At 50.8% G+C, this 20,811-nt stretch overlaps 1 protein-coding gene across 1 annotated transcript in view; it reads left to right on the top strand.

Moving 5' to 3' along the window:
* TRAPPC9 (trafficking protein particle complex subunit 9) overlaps positions 1–20,811 on the top strand; it is a 2,294,541-nt gene that overhangs the window by 330,433 nt on the left and 1,943,297 nt on the right. Inside the window, exon 11 of the mRNA XM_069220801.1 lies at positions 20,565–20,710. Coding sequence (XP_069076902.1) covers positions 20,565–20,710 — 146 coding nt within the window. The remainder of the gene's footprint in view (positions 1–20,564; positions 20,711–20,811) is intronic.

Raw genomic sequence — 20,811 nt, 5'->3', positions numbered from 1 at the left:
GACACCTCGAGCCCCAGCTGCCCAGTGGCCATTGGTTGTGGAACCAAAGGGGTTGGCAGGCCCACGTCGGTGTCAAGATTTGAGAAGAAGGCTGCAGCTGGATCTTTTAGAAAGGCAAACTTGTTGGAAACTCCTGTTTTCTTGAGGTATACCTGCAAAGGAGTGAGGGGCGATACCTGCTGATCCGGCCTACTACTTTGCGGGCTCTGTGTGGAGCAATTTACCTTCCATTGCGCCCTCCTTTGAGAGCTTGAAGTTTTGACTTTACCCTTTGTTGGCAGCCTGAGTCGTCCTGATCTCATAGCTGCTTTCTCTTAGCCCAGATTTCTGCGGGAGGGACTTAATTTGCTTGAGACTGATGGACTAGTGTTGATGACCTGAGATGCTCGGTGAGCGGGGCACCCGGGACTCCTACAAGCCGCACCCGGACCTGGCAGGGCCGCTTCTGTGTTGCCCCGGTGCGCTCTCTCTGCTGCAGTTTACTAAGACTGCTGCGCTCTACCTGGCTGGAGGAAGATGGATGGGTCCTTGGCACAAAGCCTCCTGCCGAATGTTGGTAGGTAAGGTGATGCAGCAGCGAGCTGCGAAACCTGAAGAGTTGGACTCCTCAGGAATGAGGGGTTGTCGATATTAGGTGCAATTGGTGAGCTGGGCACACAGGGCGCCCACAGGCTGCACCCAGACCTGGCTGGGCCGCTTCCGTGCTGCCCTGGTGCACTCACTCCGCAGCTGTTAACTAACACAGCCGCGCTCACCCAGCACTCTCCTAGCCAGCGATGCAGTGTGAAGAATTCTTGGCGCAGGTTTCCTTTTTTGATTGTTTGATTGTTGAAAAATGGTTTAAGATGACATAAAGTTGGCTAGATGGGCGCAAGCCTGGTGAGAGGTGAGTGAGTGAGGGGAAAGTGAGGAGAGGGGAGAAGAGGGGGGACCCTGGAGGAAAGGGAGAGGAGGCTGGAGGGAGAAGACCGATGGGAGATGGTGATGGAGCCCCAGACGGGTGCTATGGGGGAGACCAGCGCCGGGGTAAGGCGGCGCGCAGAGGCAGTGGGATCGCGCAGCCACACTCCACCACGCTTTTGGCGCGCTCCACTGAACCCGGCGTCACCCTCACCGACCAGCCACCGACCTCTGACCACCACCCTGCACGCCTCACCACTCCTCACCAAGCCCCACCCCATCACAGGAACTGCCAAGTCCCTCTGCCCCGCAATGCCTCGACCCTCCTGCCTCACTCACCGTTGGTACGCCTGCGCCCGCCAAGATTTCCACAGGATTTCGATCCTACTGGTCCACTGCCTGGTTCCTAGATGGTCTAAGTGGCCTCGGCGTTCTCCCCTCCTGGTTATCCTGGCTAGCCTGCCACTACCGCGTGGAACCAGACGTGAGCCTCGTGTGCCTCGCGTTGCTTGCGTTGCTCGGGCTGCGGGCGGGCAGGGGGAGCACATGCCTCGATGTCTCCCTTCCCCTTCCGCACCTGCAACCTCGTCAAAGACGCAGGGAGCAACCCGCTCTCTCCCGGCTCTCTCCGCTGCCCTGGTGCTGACGCTCCCGCTGCACTGGCCCTGGCTCTGGGGCTTCGGTGCTTCGGGGCTTCAGGGCAACAGACGGGGCTTCGGCGTTTCGGGCTTCGGCATTTTCAGATTAGGTTCCTTCGCGAGTGTGAATGAGCAGTTTCTTTCATGGCAGGACTGAGGAGCTCTGTCCTCGGGATAGTGTTTTTTTTTTTTTGAATATATTTTTATTAACATTTTGCTATTACAACGTTACATATTTATTCATTTCACATGCACTTTTATATCTGCTTCTTATTTTGTACTTTTTCGCTTATTGCTCGATCTTTATTAACAGCCGTTTTATTTCTCTTTATTCAACCAGTTGCTCTTTTACTTATTCAATCACTTTTCTTTGTTACAGCTCTTTGTTCTGCATAAGCAATAGTCAAGCAACAGGTTTAAACCCCTTCTTCCTTGTAACTTGGAATGATGATGTAGAGGGTTAGGTGCCACCCAATTGGGTGTGGGAGGAAGGAGGAAGAGGCGGGAAAAAAAAAGAACAGGCCACACAGGGCCAACCTTGCGGCTATGTGCAAATAATTTTTATAGTTGTTGAACTGAAGGTGCTATGCCAGATCCATTTTTTTTTTTTTTTTTAATTTTAATTTTAAGCAGGGGGTGATATCGGCCCAGGGCGCAGGGACGCGCCGTGTAGACGGAGGGGCACGCACACTGCCTATCATGTTCGATGGCGAGGTGGGGGTCCACGGCCCAGCTGCCTTCAGGCCTCTACACTTAATGAAAGCCACGTGGAGGTCGGGTTTGTTCTGGGCGCCTATCTATGTGCTACAATCGCCTGGCTCCGACCTCGGCGTGGGTTGGGAGTCGCTGGTTTCTCTTGCTGGGTTCACCAATCTCCTAATTATACTCTCCCAATTCGTCACTAAGTTCTCCCACCCCAGAGCTATGGGAACCCGGCGGATACTCCTGGCTTCTTCTGCTTTTAGGACCTGTAATTCAGCTCTAGCCCACGTTAATGTATCATTCTCCCAGACAGTCAGTAAAGGACAACCCGCAGCTTTCCAGCCCCTCGAGATTAGTCTCTTATATAGTGCCAGGGTGAGGTCCAAAAAGCGCCCCTTCACTTTTCCACGGAGTGCCATTGGTCCGAGGCCCAGCAAGCACATCTCGGGGCTGGGTCCTAACTCAATCTCAAGCAATTCAGTTAAGGTAGTCAACATTTCCTTCCAGCCAGTCTGGATCACCGGGCAAGTCCAAACCATGTGGTCGAAATTCGCCCCACCCCCCCCCCCGCACCTCGGGCAGGTCGCTGGAGATCCACCGTATATACGGAACAGCCTGTGGGGTGTGAGGTATGTTCTATGCAGGTAATTATATTGAAGGTACCTTAAGCGTGTATTACGTGACACCATCCGGGGGTAAGCCAGTATCCTTTTCCACTCTGAGTCTGTGAGTTCTCGGCCAACCGTGCCCTCCCAGCTTCCTCTCAGTGAACGTAGGGGGTCTAAAGCTGCCTCAACCTGGGCCCGATATATCTTGGTGATGAGATGTGTTTCCTCACCTAATGTCATCAGTGAGTGCAAGACCCCGTGTGTGTCAGGTTCCGCATTTGCCGTGTACCAGTGAGCCCTAAGGGTATGTACCAGTCTCCCGTACAGTAGAAACTGTCCCCCGGGAACACCCTCCTCCATCAAGTCAACAAATCCCCTCAAGACTCCCTCTTTGAAAAGTCCTCCCACTACTTCTATTCCCGCTGCTAGCCAATGACTGAGTCCCATACTTCCCGGCCCCCTCCCCCTGGGTTCTATAGCAAGTACTGCCAGCGGCAGAGCTGGAGAATACGGGTGACCAACCCCTACTCTTTTCGTGCATCTTTTGCAACATCCTATTGCCACTTTTATCATTATGTTGTTCCCAGGGAGAGTTATCTTCCTGTTTGCCATGTTTGCCGCAATCCACGCCGTATCAATCACTCCCTGGGCCGTATATAAATCCAATTGGCCCCGACCCGTAAGCCACCCGGCCATCCACTGCAATTGGGATGCAAGGTAATATGCCTCAAAGTCAGGTGCCCCCAGGCCTCCCGCTTGAGGAGGCCTGCAGATGGTCACGAGAGTGGTACGTCTTCGCCCACTATCCCAAATTAGTTCTCTAAGCAATGTGTTCAGATCACGGAGCCATGCCCGGGGTATTAACAGCGGTAAATTGGCAAAGTAATAGAGCAGTCGGGGGAGCATGATCATTTTGGATAGCGCCACTCTAGCCATCACTGACAATTTTAAAGAGCGCCAGAACGCTACTGATGATCTCAGCGAACGAAGCGCTCCACCTAGGTTACCCTCTCTTAGGTCAGCCATACCATGGTAGATCTGGATCCCCAAGTATCTAAATGTACGCGGAGCCCATTTCAGGTCCACCGGGCACGCTATGGGGCGACCATATCCAGACGTCAGGGGGAACACATATGTTTTATTACGGTTAAGTCTTAATCCTGATACTAAACCAAATTCCTCAAGTACGTTCAGGGCCCAGGGGAGTCCACTCGCCCCGTCTCTGAGGTATAACAAAATGTCGTCTGCATATAGCGAGATAATGTGATCCACTGGTCCCCACCGAATCCCTCTGCCCGCTCCTTCACCTCGCACCCACGCCGCTAAGGGTTCCATCGCCAAAGCGAACAACAATGGAGAGAGGGGGCATCCCTGTCTAGTTCCCCGATACACTGGGTAAGCAGCTGAGACTGTCCTACCCGTCTTGACCCTTGCTAATGGGGACGAATATAACAGATCCACCCAGGCAACCCAGCCACCACCCAGGCCCATTTTTAACATTGTCGCCCTCAAGTAATCCCATCTGATCGAGTCGAAGGCCTTTTCAAAGTCCACAGCTAGCAAGGTCCCGGCTGGTGGCTTCGCCTCATCAGGCATATGCATTATAGAGAAAATCCGCCTAAGATTCAAGGAGGTGCTGCGACCGGGAATAAAACCGTTCTGGTCAGGGTGCACCAGGGTCGGCATAAGGGGCAGTAACCGATTAGCTAGTATCTTACTCAAGATCTTAAAGTCGCTATTTAGCATTGATAGTGGTCTAAATTCTGTTACCGATGGATCACTAATATTTGTTTTTGGGAGCGGCACAACCAATGCCTCATGGAGCGTGGAAGGGAGCACCCCATTCTTTACCGCCTCCATATACATTTCCTTCAGTCTGGGAGTTAATAAGGATTTATACTTTTTATAAAAATCCATCGGAAGACCATCTGTGCCCGGGGTCTTCCCAAGAGCCAGCTGCGTGATTGCTTCGTTTATCTCTTCTGCAGTCACTGGACCCCCCAGGCCGGCCCCGTCCTCCGGGCTCAAAGCCGGCAAAGACATCCGAGTTAGGAAACCATCAAGGATCCCCACTTCCAGGTCTGTGGGCTTCCTATACAAGTACGTATAATAATCTTTGAATGCGTCGTTAATGGATTCTGGGCTAATTCTGCGTGCCCCACCCCTGTCCAATACACTTGCAATAGGACCACTATCACCATTCGGGCGCACTAGCCATGCCAAAAGTCTACCGGATCTCCCCTCCTCTGATTGCATGGATACCAAGTATCTTTGCACACTGTGGCATCTAAGACGCTCTTCTATTCGGGAGTGCTCCCTACGCGCACTCTCGTACTCTTCATCCGCTTGTCTTGTGGGGCCCTGTCTCAACTCCCCCTCCTGGATGTCCTTCTCCAGTGCGTTTAATTCTCTCTCAAGTGTACGTTTTATCCCCACTGACTGTCCCAGACAATGACCCCGCGTCCCCACCTTGAGTGTCTCCCACTCTATGCCTCTGGAGGAAGTAGATCCCCGGTTATCCTCTATGTGTTCCTCTAAGTAGCTTTGTAACCCCTCCCTGTACGCCTGGTCCTCCAAGGCCGACGGAAGCATTCTCCATGCCGGTATAGGAGGTCTGTCCCGAGATACATTCAATGTCATCAATAGAGGATTATGATCAGATATTGTGCGGGCAAGGTACTCCGCGTGGGACATATTTCGGGCCAGCCCTGCTGTGCAAACTATTCTGTCGATTCTAGTATGTACCTGGTGGAGGCCCGAGTAAAACGAATAATCCCTGGCAACAGGGTGTTGTAGCCGCCAAGCATCCACCAGCCCCCAGACGTCCAGCCACTCTGCTAGTTTTTTTGCTGCTTTAATTGATGTTGCTCCCTGCAGTGGGGGGTTAGACCTATCTAGGTCGATATCAAGCACTGCGTTAAAGTCTCCTCCTATTAGTACTTCCCCCGTGCATTGACGAGTGAGATGCCCAGACAGGCCCGTCATGAATAATGCTTGTTCCTGGTTGGGGGCGTATATACAACTCAGGGTCAACTGGAGCCCCCGTAGTTTCCCTTCTAGAATGACAAATCTTCCCTCCCTGTCTATGTTGGAGGAATCTAGCACAAATGGAACTCCCGCTCTAATCCAAATTAGGGTTCCTCTTGCGTAAGCTGAATATTCTGTGGCAAATACCTGACTCCTCCGTAATTTCTCTCCCTCTCCGGGCGCGAGGTGAGTCTCCTGTAGCATAGCTATATGCACCCCTCTTCTTTTTAAAAAGGAAAGAATTCTATGTCGCTTACTCGGAGTGCCCATCCCCCTAACGTTCCAGGTCATAGTGTTGTAGCCCCCCATCGTATTCTTAGAACCCGTTGTACATGGAGTCTACACGCCCCCGGCCCCGGCCAAGCCCCCCAGAAGCTTGCACCTTCATTATGATCAGCCCACATCGCACATATAGCCGGTATAACTAATAACAAAAAAAAAACAACTCCCCTTCCCCAGGGCGCCTCCAAAACTGTAGGCTGCCCAATAAGTCCTACAACTCTGCAAATCACACAAACACATCAAGTCAATACTCGCCGGTCAGGGTTGACAGACGAGAAACAGGTCCGGGGGGGCGGCCAGGTCCGGAGGGGCCACCGTACTTCTTATCTTGACTCGCCTTTCAGCGCCGGTGCGGGTCCTGTTTAGATCAGTTCATCAGCCGTTTGTGGGGTTACCTCCGGTGCACCAGTCGATCCCCCAGAGCCCTCGGGCGAGGACACCACTATGTCTTCTGATTCCTCTTCAGAGACCGCCGGCGGAGACGATTCCACTCCCATCTTGGCTGCCGCTTTTAGGGCTTCTCTCTTTCCAGTCTCCCTTTGTGCCTGCGTGGGTGCTAGCCGTCGGCCGCCCCCTGGCCTTCTCCCTCTCAGGGCCCGCCGGGACCCTCCCCCACCGCGGCCCCCCGGCGCAGGCCGCGCCGGGCCCGACCCCGAGCTCTCAAGCCACTCCCATGCCTCCTCCGGAGTCTGGAGGAAAGTGGTCTTCCCCTCCACAATCACTCGTAGTCTTGCTGGATAGAGCAATGAGTACTGTATCCCTTCTTCTCGTAAAGTTCTTTTAACGGCCAGGAAGGAGGCACGCTTGTTTTGGACCTCCAAGGTGAAGTCAGGGAACAGTGTTGCTTCGCCATTGGCCACTTTAAACGGACCCAATTCCCTGGCTTTCTGCAGGAGGATGTCTCTGTCTCTATAGTGCAGGAGTTTAGCAATTACAGCCCGGGGCGGTCTGCCAGGAGCAAGCGGTCTAGCCGGCACCCGGTGTGCACGTTCCAATGAATAAAAGGGAGTCAGGCATCCTGGTGCCACAACCGTACTTAGCCCTTTCTCCAGAAACTCCACCATGTTAGTCCCCTCGACCCCCTCAGGGAGACCCACCACGCGAATATTGTTTCTCCTGTTTCTGCCCTCTGCGTCCTCAGCTCGCCGTTCGAGCTTCGCCACTCTGTCTGCCAGAGAGGTCACCTCCGCTGATACTTCTGCTTGTTTTGGGACAACTTCCTCTAGTGTTGCTTCTGCTTCCTTTACTCTGTCGGCCAATTTGTGGTGGTCGGCTCTCAATAGCCCCACCTCTATCGCCACCTGATTAATGTCATGCTGTAGAGTGGATTTGGTGTCTTCAATGGCACCCAGTATCTTGTCCAGGGTGTCCTGAACCTTGGTTTGTGACTGGCTCTGTGTGGTCAGCTCGTTGTCCGCCATTGGTATCAGTGTCATGGGTTCCCATGGCTTTGTTCTTGTGTCTGCCCTTGGAGGGCATTGAATATGCAGAGGAGGGCGTCTCAACGAGGCCGGCGCGCTGTGCAGGTAATTATACTGCCTGCTGTTGGCCTGGCCGTTCACCCAATCTGTTGCCGTCAAGATCTCAGGTTCTGGTCGCTCCAGGAGGAGTCTCCGACACCATGCCAGTCATCCCCAGCTCGTTGGGCCACAGTAAGCAGGTGCGCCCAGGATCCTCGATGTCGCCGTGTAGCTCGTCTCCGCCGAGCGTCCCCACCAGCGGCGCAGTCGGAAACAAGGTGGTTTGGACCGGGCCGGGGGTGGTGCCTCCCCCAAGACCGCGTCGCCCTGCGCGGGAGGGGCAGCCGCGGCAGGCCCCCAAGGCCGCGCCGCCCCCAGCAGCCAGGAGGGACCCCAACCCCGGGCAACAATGGTGCGCAGTCTAAAATTTCGGGTGATAACAGCAATCAGCACGGGGCGGACCCTCGCCGCCACGCCCCGCGACGGGCGATCAGTGTCCAACTTGAACCGTCCTGGGCACAGGGGGCCCCCCCGCCATCATTCAGGGGGCACCCGGGCAACGACCACCGGCACCGCAGTCGTACGGCCCCCAGGGGGCACAGGAGAAGCGGGCTCCCTATCAGTTCTCCTCGGGGCGCCTCTTGTCCCCTTGTCTCCTCACCGTCCGTGCCCCCGCAGCCGGGAAGCACCAGGCCCCGCCTCCCGGGTGGGAGGCCGACTACACTCCGTCCGGCGTCCCCACTCGGCACTCCGAACTGCCCCTCACACCTCGGGGCGGGCCCGCGCACAGCCTCCGCGCCCTGCGCGGCACGCCGCACGTCCCAGGACCGCGGCCGCAGTCCGCCAGCAGGCCCCCGGGCACGATCCCCGCCGGGCCACACGAATCCGCAGGGGGCCACCCCCGGGGCAACGGCCCCTCGCCAGTGGCCCCACCCGCAATCGCCGCTCACCTCCTCCTTCGCACCGAGCCAGCGGCACCTCAATTCAGCGCGGGGCGGCCCCGCCTGTCAGCCAGGCCGCAGCCGCTCCGCAGTCCAGATCGGCCCCGGGAACCCAGGCGCTCACCCCGGGGGCCAAGCCGCGCCGCCACCGTCTCCCCACGTCTTCAGCAGTCGTTACGCTCCACTTTGAGCGCGACACCACCCGCCCCAGCGCGTCTAGGCATACGTTTGAAGTCGGCCCCTCCGGAGCCGAGCGGTTAAGCGTGCGCCATGCTCAGCTCCGTGGCCACGCCCCCGTCCTCGGGATAGTTAAAGCCGGTTATAACCTAGCTCAGCTCCGAGTTTTGTACCAGTGGTTATCATTTCTGGTTTCACAAGTACAAGAGGCCACTCTGAATTATGCAAGCATTTCCATTCCTCTTGTCTGGTAATTATCAGTGCAAGAAATAGCATCTTCCAGAGGTCTTCCGCAAGTTATTTTGCTATTTGAACTTGCAGATTTTGACCTCTGCTTTTTATCTTAGGCCTCTTGAGTGGGCCTCGGGCTCTTGATTTCTTACTTCATATTAATTGAGAACTCTTCTTGACGAACAGTGTTAACTTACTGATGTTTATGTCCAAATGGCGGACACTGGGAGTGGTGAACTATAAAGTGACCCTCCATGCAAAACGGTTACCAACCCGTGGTTGGCCGAATAGATACATGGCTTATGAAGGCTTGAACATTTTGAAACATTTTTACCAGCCTGTGGTAATCTCAAGGATGATGTGCCAACCCTCAGACTATTGGCAGCTCAGCCATTCATTGGACAAAGTTACATTTTAAAATGCAAGCTTCAAAAGCGATAATAGAGTTACATTGTGAACTGTAACCGAGCAGCCTGGTGGTAAAGGACAGCTTCACTGATGCCGAATGTCTCAGTGTTTGTCAACATCATGGAATGTATGAGCGATTTACACCCACATAGTCGAAATATCTCCATGGGGTGTACTACATGCCTTTAATTTATGTATAAAATACATCCACACAGACCGAGCACCTGCCCAGATGTAGTTGTGCACGAGAAAACTTAATACATATGATCTGGAGTTGCCAGGGGGTGGCAGAGTATTGGGATGCAATGGAGAGAAGTGTGGGAGATATGGTATAATGCTAACTGCAACACTGTATTTGGGATTTTCTTCTAAAACCTGAAAAGAAAAATTGAGTTATATGATTATAGTGCTATATATACATTTGGCTGTTGTGCCGGGTTGGAGAGAGCAGGCAGAAGCTCCCACTCTGCTTCGGAGCACCCAAGCTGGGCGTTACGTCCATTCCTGATGCTGCTTTCATGCTGCCAGCAGCATGAAAGCAGCATTAGGATTGGGCGCAGGGCAATACTGGAGCACAGCGTATCGGAGTAGCAAAAAAATGTACAATTGTTTCAAAACATTATTCTGTTTTTTTGTATCTGCATGCTTTCTCCGAAATATGTTGTTAAATCTATGCTGCTGGACTTATATTTATGTATTTTGTGATGTTCTATTGCATAAACAAAAATAAAAACATTTCAGTTGTGATTATAGTGTTGAAAAGCTAGATTTTTATACGTTCTTCACACATTGGCAAACACATATACTCTTCTCTGGGGGCGAAGCCCTGTAGTCAAGCAGCATTCCCTCCACAGATGGTGATTAACGAAGAGAAGCCCTTCTACCAGACATACCAAAGACCTCGTGACACAGCACATTTCTTTTGTTTTTAGGTATTGCTGGACTCACATGCTCAATTGCCTGTTCAGGGTATGGGAGTCGAATTATTTCTTCTTTTCTCTTGGGAAGTAGGGAAGCTCTTTGAAGATGCATGGCCCAGAAAACTGATCCAGAGATAGTCTCTTTCCCATTGAAGGAATACAAGGAGCCCCCCTCTGACTTTTGCTATTGGAATAACACTCCCACGTGTACTAGTGAAGGCAGCGTTCCGATTTACCTGCACGACCTCTGGAGACTCCAGTCTGCTGCAGTAACCTGCTGCTTGGAGCCCTTCTGCCTGATGGCTGTACATTCTGTTAAAGAGGAGAGTTATTGCAGTCCAAATCCCTGGGGATTGTTGCAGAATTCTGGAGATCCCTGATAATCACAAGAGTGCAGTCAAGAGGATAATGATAAATGTAAAAGGGGAGCTGTAAAGTTGAAAGGATGCAAAGGGTGAGTGAAACAATGTGAGTTCAGCGTTGCCAGCGAATGGTTGCTCTGATTTGTGCTCTCGTGTACCTTTGCTATTCGCCCTGAGATTGAAGTATCAAGAACAGTTGGGTAACCCAGAACCACTGCTGACAAAGAACGGTCTAACTTTGTCGCAGACGCCACCGACCAGTTCTCCGCACCCAGTGCTTAATTTGTAAATAAAAACGTGCCGGTGCTCAAAGCTCTCCTCTGGAACACGCGGTTGCTGCAGTTAAATGTGCGAGCACGGAATACCGAGGAAGAGTAACCCTGAAGACATCTCGGGCCTCTTTAATCTATTTACAGCCACTCCCTGCCCATCCAGCTCACTCTTGCAGCTTTCTGCTTTCTAACTTTGTGAAGTTTTTTCGCTTTTCTCTTCCTACGTCTTTACCTTATGTCTTTTGCTACAAAACCTCGCAGCAAATGCTTAAGGCAGAAGAATAAGCCCGGCCCCCAAAAATAAGGGCCAGTGCTCAGCACTGGAAACAACAAGCACAAATTAAGCACTGTACCACACCCACCCTGCCCCTTCCTAGTCTGTGCTGGTTTTGCAGTGTTTGCCCTGATACTTTACTTTAATCCCAGATAAGTACCAGTGTTGAACCACACTACACTTGTTCAGTATTGTAGCTCACCCAGAATTTGCCATGCCTAATCCTTACAGTTAGCTTTGCTTATCTTTTGTTTCACCCCTATTAAAATCTGTATCTCACATGCACAATTATAATTTAGCTCTCTTTATTTACCGATTAAATATCCGGCCCAGAATGCCCCTTTACAGCCAACAATGAAGAATGTCCTGTGTAGTCACCAGAAATGCCAGACCTAAACTCGCCTCTTGTAGAAGATCTCCTTCTGCAACCCGGCACGACTTGAGCTTTCAGACCTTCTATAAATTCAACTGTCCACAGAGGAACAGAGTTACATTTGTACATTGTAGATTTCCGCATTCCGCTGTGTACATACTAGGGACTCTACAGAAGGCTTCAGCATACTTTGATCAGGAGGGCAGTCCTAGGTGTATCTAAAAAATAGGTTTGGCTAGCCTTGAAGTACTCAAGCCTAACGACAGGACCACGCCATGTCCTGCGGGAGTGAGAATCCACAACAAGATGCGTACCACAGTTGCATCATCTGCCTCCTTACATTTGATTAGATGCAGCAAAACATGTTAATATGCACGGGGCACTGTCTCTTTTTCATCATCTTCTGCCTTCTCTTCTGACAGATTCTCCGAGCACCTGAGAAGTTAACCTCATGCAGCAGCTAAGTGTGATGCAGTCTCCTGCACTTGCCCTTGTCTCTGCATCCCTTCTTTTACTTCCAGTGTCAGCTGCAGTAATCTGTTTAGAGTATACTCATGCACGTCCAAGTGTTCATCATCTATTTTCTGGACTACCTCTGTTTGCTGTTGCTGCCTTCTTTAAGCCAAAAACCTCTCTCAGATTACCTTTCTCTGTTGATGTTGGGTGAGAGAGGCCATTTTCGACTTGTGGGAGTGGGGTGCCATCTGTGACTGTCCCTTGTGCAGCATTGAAACTAAAAACATTGGCTGGATTTAATATGCTAATGAATACAAACAAAGGTGTGAACAAATGCAGACAGACTTTTCGTGTAGTGTCTTTATTGTGCAACGTACCTCTTTCAATGCCTCCGATGCCTTGCCCTGTTTTTTCCCAAGCTTGCGTTGTTGCACAACCACACTACAAGCTTAGGGGCCATGAAGAGGACTGGTTGGACAGAGATAGGACCCAAATACGCTAGCACATTAAAGCCAGTACCATTAACTTTGCCAATGCTTGTTGCCGGTGTGTTTGAGGTTTTTGAGATTTATCATTTCAGTCTTCAGTTTAGCATGTGGGGGATGTGTTAAATTCAGAATTTTGCTAGGAATAGAGAGGTTTCTGAGGACGTTAGCGATTTGTATGAGCTGTTTCGTTCTCAAAATATGGTCGAGCCGAGAATAGAGCCCATGGTGCGTGTAGAGAAGGTGCTGTATCTGAGAAGAAGGAGTTAACGAGACGTGTGGTTGTTTTTGTGTTTTTCACAGTGGATAGTAACATTGAGATGTATAATGTAGTAATCAATTAATCTATCACTTAAACTCTTTTTCCTGCCAGGTGGACAGTACATGTCCAGCTTGCTGTATATTGGCTGTATATGTAATCATTGAAACATTGTAACAAGAAAGTTATTGAGTTAATTAGTTGGCATTTCAGGAACTTGTTGCTGATGAAGGAAACCCCATCCCCCACCAGTGTTGTACTTTTGGCTTATTGAGATGGAAGGTATTGTATGATAGTGGATAGTGGTGGGGCACTGGTGCGGGGAATGAGCAGAATCAAGTGCCTGTGAGTGTAGCAGCATCAGAAGGACAGGTCACAGGTGAGGACAGACAGGAAGTTGCATTAGAACATTAGAACGTTGGCAGCTCCATTGCAGACAATGGAGTGCTCCGGGCTTTTACTGGCTGGTAAAAGCCTGGAGCGTCAACATTCCAATGTTCTTTGTTCACAGCATCAGCTGTGTACAAAGCCTCACAGAGCCTGAGGAGATTTTAATCCCCTCGGGCTTCGTGAGGAATTTGTTTTATTTGATAGAAGATTCTGCCCTCCAGTGGCAGAATGTTCTAATAGCCTTAGAACCCGCCATAGCAGGCTCTACCAGCCATTAAAGACTTTTTCCGTTGTTAAAGGCCCTCACCTTCAGTTCGGGTCTTTAACGAGGGAGCGGGCCTTTAATGGCCGGTAGAGCCCATTACGGCGGGTCCTAAGACCATACTAGACACCACAGGCTACAGCTTAGGAGGGCAGCTTTCATGTGGTGCTTTGGAGATGGGTCACTGGGATGAAGAAAGGGGATTCCTAAAATGTTGCTCAGGAGCATTGTCCTTTAATTGTGTTAAGGGCATCTAAACACTGGAGAATGTGATAATAGGATTCACTTTGGGGTATATAATAAAGGAGTATTTCAAAAACTTCCACTGAGGTTGTTAAGGTTATGTTTAATTCTTAAGCTGTAAATATCACTTTTTACACTGAATATGTCACAACTTTCAGTCTTTTGTTTTTCTTTGGTAGTTAGCGCATTGTAATTTTGCTACAAAGGTAGTGCATAGATGTATTCTTATGAGCTCAATTCAACATTTTTACTAGTACCTATTCATGAAAAGTTTGTCCTTAAAACTATCTTGCAAGCCTGGGAAACGTGAACAGCTGCTAATGTATTTTACTTGCTGAGGAGAATGTGCTTAGAATCCATGAAACAATTGCGCTCCACTATTATATTGTTCTAATATTTACTGGTCTGGGTTTCCTATTTCCAGTTTACACATCGTGGCAACAGATGTGTTAGAGCATTGTTCACTACATGATCCAATAAATTTGGAGGGATATGCTGCTGAGTGAGCCATTGTTGCCTTTATTCTGTTGAAACAATGTAAACCAACCTGAAACTTAATACAATATTTAAATTACACATTTAAGGGGGGGCCTGACTAGTGACAGACAAAGATTGCCGCTTGACAGGACGGCTCTGACACCCGGCCGCACTTTCCCCGATTAATCTGCTGCATAATCCGCCCCCGGGCGCACCCAACAACATTGGTTTGATTCCGAACCCAGGGGCCACCCAGTGAGCCTTACGCATCTGCCCAAGACAACACTTTGGAGCAGCCACGTCGCCACAAACTAGGGGCAAGGAGAAGCCCCGGCCACGATTTGCAGCATCTCCGAGGGCAGGCTGCCACGCCGGGGTGTGCAGTCAAGGCTGGTGGCACCCGAGTGCGGCAGCCGGAAGCCTGAGGCCTGACGGACTGGTGGGTATAGAGTGGCCGGGTGAGTGCTGGCTTCTCCTGCCCATCCCCCTGAAAAGAGCCAGGGAATAGTCGGGCTGAGGTCTGGAAGTGGCCTGGAGCGTGACGAGGCCTGAAGTGCAGGCCTGCTGTGGCCCCCCACCTGGCACAGGGACCCACAATCTGGGGCCCGGAGGCAGCTGGAGAAGCAGTGGCCCGTTCTGGTCCACTCCTCTCGCGCTATTAGATGGTGTGGGGAGTGGCAGAAGTGACCCGGCGCAGAGAGAGACCATCAGAGACATAAAAGACACAGGCATTTAAGTACTGGCCTTCCACGAAGGCCCCCGTGAATCGCACCGGACCAGTGATTCTACATTGGTTACTCAGCACTCCTGTGGGCGGTTGTGTATCACTGTTGTTGAGAACCTTGTCATCCTAGCACCAATGGCGTGCTAAGCCAGTGTAGGGCGGGATGGATACCAGTTGGCTTGCGGCAGGAAGTGCACTACCTTGGTGGGGAGGAAACCAGGCAGGCCGCATGTGATGCGTTCAAACACACAGGCAGGCGGCAGCGACAACCCCTGCAGGGTTGGTGCCTGACCGGTGGCACACCTCCTAATCCAAGATGACCGGTGGCAAGGGCCCTCGAGGGTCCCAACAAATGAAGTAAATTTACAATGCCTAGTGAATCAGGACCAGTAACCGAGCCCTCAGAGCGGACACAGCCTACAGTTGACTCGGGGCAGGCTGGAGAAGCATTGACTCTACAAGACATCATGGTGGCGATCCAAGGGGTGCGCTCTTCTTTGGAGTCATGCATCGACTCGGTTACAACAGAGGTGTCACTGCTACAGGTGGATCTTCGTAATATGACCTCAATCCACGGCCTGCCTTCAACAGGACACCGCAACACTGCAGTCACAAGTTAAGGCCTTCCAGAGCGTGAATAAAACTATGGAAGCCCACCTGGAAAACTATGAAGGGAGGTCCAGGAGAAATTACGTGCGTATTCTAGGAGTCCCGAGGAGCGCGGAGGAACAGGCGGCAGAACTCTTCATCATGAACCAGATACTTAAGGTACTGCAATCCTGCGTGCTGTCCAAGTATTTCTCAGTAGAACGAGAGCACCGGTCCCTGGCAGACGCCCGGGGCCCCTCCCCCAACAGTATTCAAGAATGCAACAATAACATTTTTTCCAGACTTTACCCTTAAGGTCCAGAGACAACGTCGCAGCTTCCAATCAGTAAAAAACGAACTGAGAAACAAAGGCCTGAGTTACTCCATGCTCTTTCCCGCAGGGTTAAGAGTAGAAGCTGGGGTAAACTCCTGTTCTGCACCTCTCCAGAGGAAGCTTGGGAGTGGCTGGAGGGCTGGACAAAGGTGGGCAAGAAAGACAGAGCCGAGCAACATCAGTGGCGGCGTCCCTCTCATGACCTAGATGAAGCCCAGATCCAGATACCGATAAAATAAAGATGCTGCCGCGGTACGCCCCATAGACCTTTCACAGAGACCTGAACTGCTGCGGGGTGGTCAGCTGGGGTTGTAAGTGACATCAGGAGGGACAGAAATGGTCTCATTCTGATGGGAGCAAACACTGTAAGTGGGCTGGGCGACATTACATATCTGGGAATCACCTACACAGGATGTAAGTACCGAGTTAGGGGGGACGGTGTAATCTATTGCTCCTCAAAACAAGCAGATACACAGGTGCAGGAATGAGGGCCTAGGCACTACTTAAGTTTTGGGGTAGGGGGCGGAGGGTCGACCAGCGTCAACCACACTCCCTTTCAAGTTTGCATTGGGGTGGGGCGACAGGCACTCTGCAGACTTTGGGTAGGCAAATGGTTCGAAGGTTCATCTTGCAGGGTGGGGGGGCTATCTTTAATGATACAGTTATGCTTTGTTTACATGGGGAGGGAGGAATTGAGGGCGGGTATACGTCATCATTGCAGTTGTCCTATTTCTCATATTGAAAGGGTACCAGCTTTTGATTACCACGCCTAACAATCTGGCCTGGTTGAGAGTGGGCGAGCCATGTTTAGAAGGGTCACTAGTGTTGATCTCCACAGGAAACAACGGCCTTCTGGGGCCACACCACAAATTAATAATGGCTAAAGAATACGCCTCGGTCATAGGTCTCCTTTCTTGGAATGTCAGTGGGCAAGGGGACAAAATCAAACGCCGGGTGGTGCTCCAGTATATTAAACAACACTCCACTGATGTGATCCTCTTACAAGAGACACACCTTAACGGTAATGCTTGCAGGGCCATGGACCGATGGGGGTATAAAACGGTCGTCCATGCTTGTTGGGTTCTCCACTGGTTCCAGAGGGATGGGAATACTGCTAAGAAACAGCTACCTCTAGCAATACAGTAGACTTGGACTGATCCACTGGGTAGATATGCTGTCCTGGCGGGGACGTGGGAGGGTAAAATAGTGACTATCCTGCCTGTATATGTCCCACCAACCATGCAGGGGGTCACCCTTCCAGAGCTGGGTAAACTGCTTGAGCTCCCAGAAAGGAAACTACTAATGGGAGGGGATTTTAATATGACACTTTGTGGTCACTGGGATCACTTGCCACCGCGACAAGCAACCTCCTCCCGCACCCAGCTACCGACCTTTCTTGCGACCATGGAACTTAAGGATATCTGGCGGACCCATACCTCAGTGATGCAACACTTCACTTTCCACTCAGCGTATCGACCTAGTCCTGACACTGGCAGATCGTGCCTCCCGCTTTAGAGATGTGTGCCATATGGCTAGGGGAATATCAGACCACTCCACCATCTGGGCAATCTATGGCCTGGGTAGGTTGCAAACTCATACAACTATCCCTATCAGCACATGGTATCTTAAGATCACAGGCATTAGAGAGAGTCTGGTAAAAGCAACAGAACAATACTTTAAGGATAATGAGGCCTCAGTGGAGTCCTCTCGAACCCTATGGGAGGCATATAACGCAGTGATTAAGGGCCATGCGTTGTCATTCACAGTGGGACATAAAAAAGGGGTGTGGGCTGTGGTGGAGAGACTTGAAAGTGACATTCTTGCCTTAGAGTCCCAGCTCGGAGTAGGCACCACTAGGAACAAAAGACATACATAGGGCCTCAAACAACAAGAGTATAGGGACTTAGTGACAAAAGCAGCCAAAAATAGTTACAGTGCAACACAACATCGAGTGTATGCGGCAGGGGATAAGGCAGGGAAGCGCCTAGCGTGGTTAGACATAAGGGAGAGGGCCAGCCAATGGGTTTTGAGCCTCCACCTAGATGGGGCTGAACCCATAAAAGACCCCCAAGAAATTGAGAATACCGTAGCAGATTACTATGCCTGCCTCTACTCCCCATTCTGTACTGCTACAGCGGATGACTCCTGCAATCTCCTCCGATACTTGCAAATTCCGACCCTTTCAGTGAAAGACCGGTCATTCAAGGATAGCGACTTCACACAGGAGAAAATAGCCTCAGCAATTTGGATGATAAATTCAGGAAAATTGATGGGGCCTAACGGATTTCCCATTGAATTGTTTAAACTTACCGTACCTCTGATAACCCCGTATCTACTAGAGATGTATGAAGAGAGTTGTGAAAAGGGTATTCGCCCCAGAGAACAGAGATTGGCCTCGATTGTTGTTATACACAAGGGGGGTAGACCACCAGAACACTGCTCTTCCTACAGACCAAACTCCCAGTCAATGCACAGGCCAAAATCCTGGCCAAACTACTGGCTTCACGTCTCATACCGATAATCACCAAACTAATCCATCCCGATCAATCTGGCCTCATGCTGGTGAGAAACACATCCGCAAATCTGTGTCAACTCCACAGAATATTGAGAGCATGGGAAGAATCCGTGAGGATGCAGTAATCCTGTCACTGGATGCCCACATGGCCTTTGACACCGTCGAATGGCCATACCTCTTCACAGTATTAGAACACATGGGCTTCGGCCCCATATTTCTTGCCTGAGTGCGGCTGCTGGACACTGAACCCCTGGGACAAGTGGCTGTAAACGCAAGAACCTCTCATGTATTTCCTTTCAGACGGGGGACCAGACAAGGTTGCCCACTATCACCACTAATGTTTGCCTTAATACTGGAAGCACTAGTAGCTTGAATCCGTGGGGATCTCCTGATCCGCGGATAACGGTGGATAGAGGAATGGGAAGTCAGAATAGCTCTCTATGCCGACGACATTCTTTTGTACATGAATGGCCATGCCCCTCACTTTATAGACTGCTAGATATCCTCAATAGTTTTAGTAAACACTCAGGGCATTTAATTAATTGGTTCAAATCCATAATGTACGTCCTTCAAGGGCAAGTGCCAAATCTGCCATCAAACTTTGAGGCGCAGGTAGAGTTTGATGGGTTCCGCTATCTTGGGGTATATGTTACCACTGATCCCAATTTATTCTATCTAGCTAACCTACAGGGCCCCTTACACCATCTCAAGGGAGACATACAGCAGTGGAGAGCACTTCCACTCTCTCTGCTAGGGCGGGCGGCCTTGTTTAAAATGATGGCACTCCCAAGATTCCTTTCGTGTTGCAAAACACACCATACCCAGTCCCTGTAGCCTACTTTAAGACTATCAAGAGCGAAGTTAGAGCTCTCTTGTGGGACGGGGGTGCCCTGCGTATAGCATATAATAAATTGACACAAGACTGGTACAATGGATGGATATCCGGTTCCAGAGAGGGGGTGGCTACCGGCAAGCACTTTACACTCCTCTGAAACATTTAACCTTCAGAGGACCGACAGCCCTCACAGTACCGATCTGACACACTGCACTGAAATCATTAGGGTGGGGAGACAGGCTCACCCAGGCCACTCCACTCTGGGACTCAGCGAAGTTGGGTGGGTTGGGTTCACAGCCCGGATTTGACAAGTGGGACATGATTGGCATTTCCAAGATAGAAGATCTCTGGGTGCATGCTGCAGTTCTCTTGTTCTCTGACCCGCAGAGGGAGTATGATCTCACTACTTCTGAGACTTTTCATTATCTGTAGATCCAGCATGCTCTCCAAGCGGCGATCCCTAATGGTGGGGGATCTACCAGAAACATCACCACTGGAGGATAGACTTTTAGATGATCACATGAGCCGGAAGGCAATCTCCCTAACAAATAAGAAGTTCATTAGGAATGCCCCAGATGCTCTGCTTCCTTTACTCCGTCGGTGGGAGACTGATCTGCAAGATTTGACGGATGAGGACTGGTTGGAAGTGTTGGCTTCCCCAAAAGAGGTAGCAATCTGAGCAAGATTTAGATTGGTACATGTAAAAATTCTACACCGAGCTAACCTTTCCTGTAATACGTTGGTCAAATTGGGCAAGAGATCAGAGTGAACTTGTAATTGGCAGTGTGAGAATTAAGTGTCCTTCTTCCACATCATATGGCACTGTCCTAGGATCCATCTTTTTTGGACGGCAACAGTGGGATGTATTAATAGTGTTTGTGGTGGAGATATGATTCCTTCGCCAAAATGGTGTCTTCTGAATGTGATGGAAAGGCCACGGACGTGGGCCGCATGGTAAGGATTTGGGTCACCATGGGGCTTATTATTGCGAAACAAAACATAGCCTGAGCATGGGGCGCACAGTTGGCCCCGACCCTCACTGACTGGACGCGTGACATGGACTGGTGTATGGTGGTGGAGAAAGTAGTGTATGAGGGTAGGGGCTGTCCCAGCAAATGGGGTAAAATCTGGGGCCAGTGGAATACCAGTAGGAGTAGTCCCTGTGCTGCTCCTCTGACATCTGTCCCGACCCTGGATACATAATGTACCTTTATACAAAGACACCAGAAAATGGAGTGCGGACATGTTAGAATTGTACCTGTATGGGGATGGTGCTCATGGGGTTGACCAGTGTACCTATTTAATACCTTGTTAACGGCGTTGGTAACTGTAATGCATTTTGATGACAAGTATGTACCCCATAAAAAGATGTCTTAAAAAAATAACATTTTACCCTTGCATCTTCTTTTTTGAATTTTCAGGTCTGTGAAGCTTTTGAATCTGCCCATCAGCCTGAGGCCACAGAAGGTGAAGAGCCTGCTCGGTCAGAGCATGTCAACGAAGAGCCCCTTCATCTACTCCCCAATTATTGCACACAGCCGCACCGAGGAGAAAAACAAGAAGATAGGTAAGCGGGCCTAGGTTCACATAGCCAGGAAAAATAAAGGGCCTGATTTGGAGTTTGGCAGAGGGGGTTACTCCGTCACAAACGTGACGGATATCCCGTCC

This window comes from Pleurodeles waltl, chromosome 2_2 (genome assembly GCF_031143425.1).
Source record: "Pleurodeles waltl isolate 20211129_DDA chromosome 2_2, aPleWal1.hap1.20221129, whole genome shotgun sequence".
Lineage (NCBI taxonomy): Eukaryota > Metazoa > Chordata > Amphibia > Caudata > Salamandridae > Pleurodeles > Pleurodeles waltl.
This window is presented reverse-complemented; position numbering and strand designations above follow the sequence as displayed.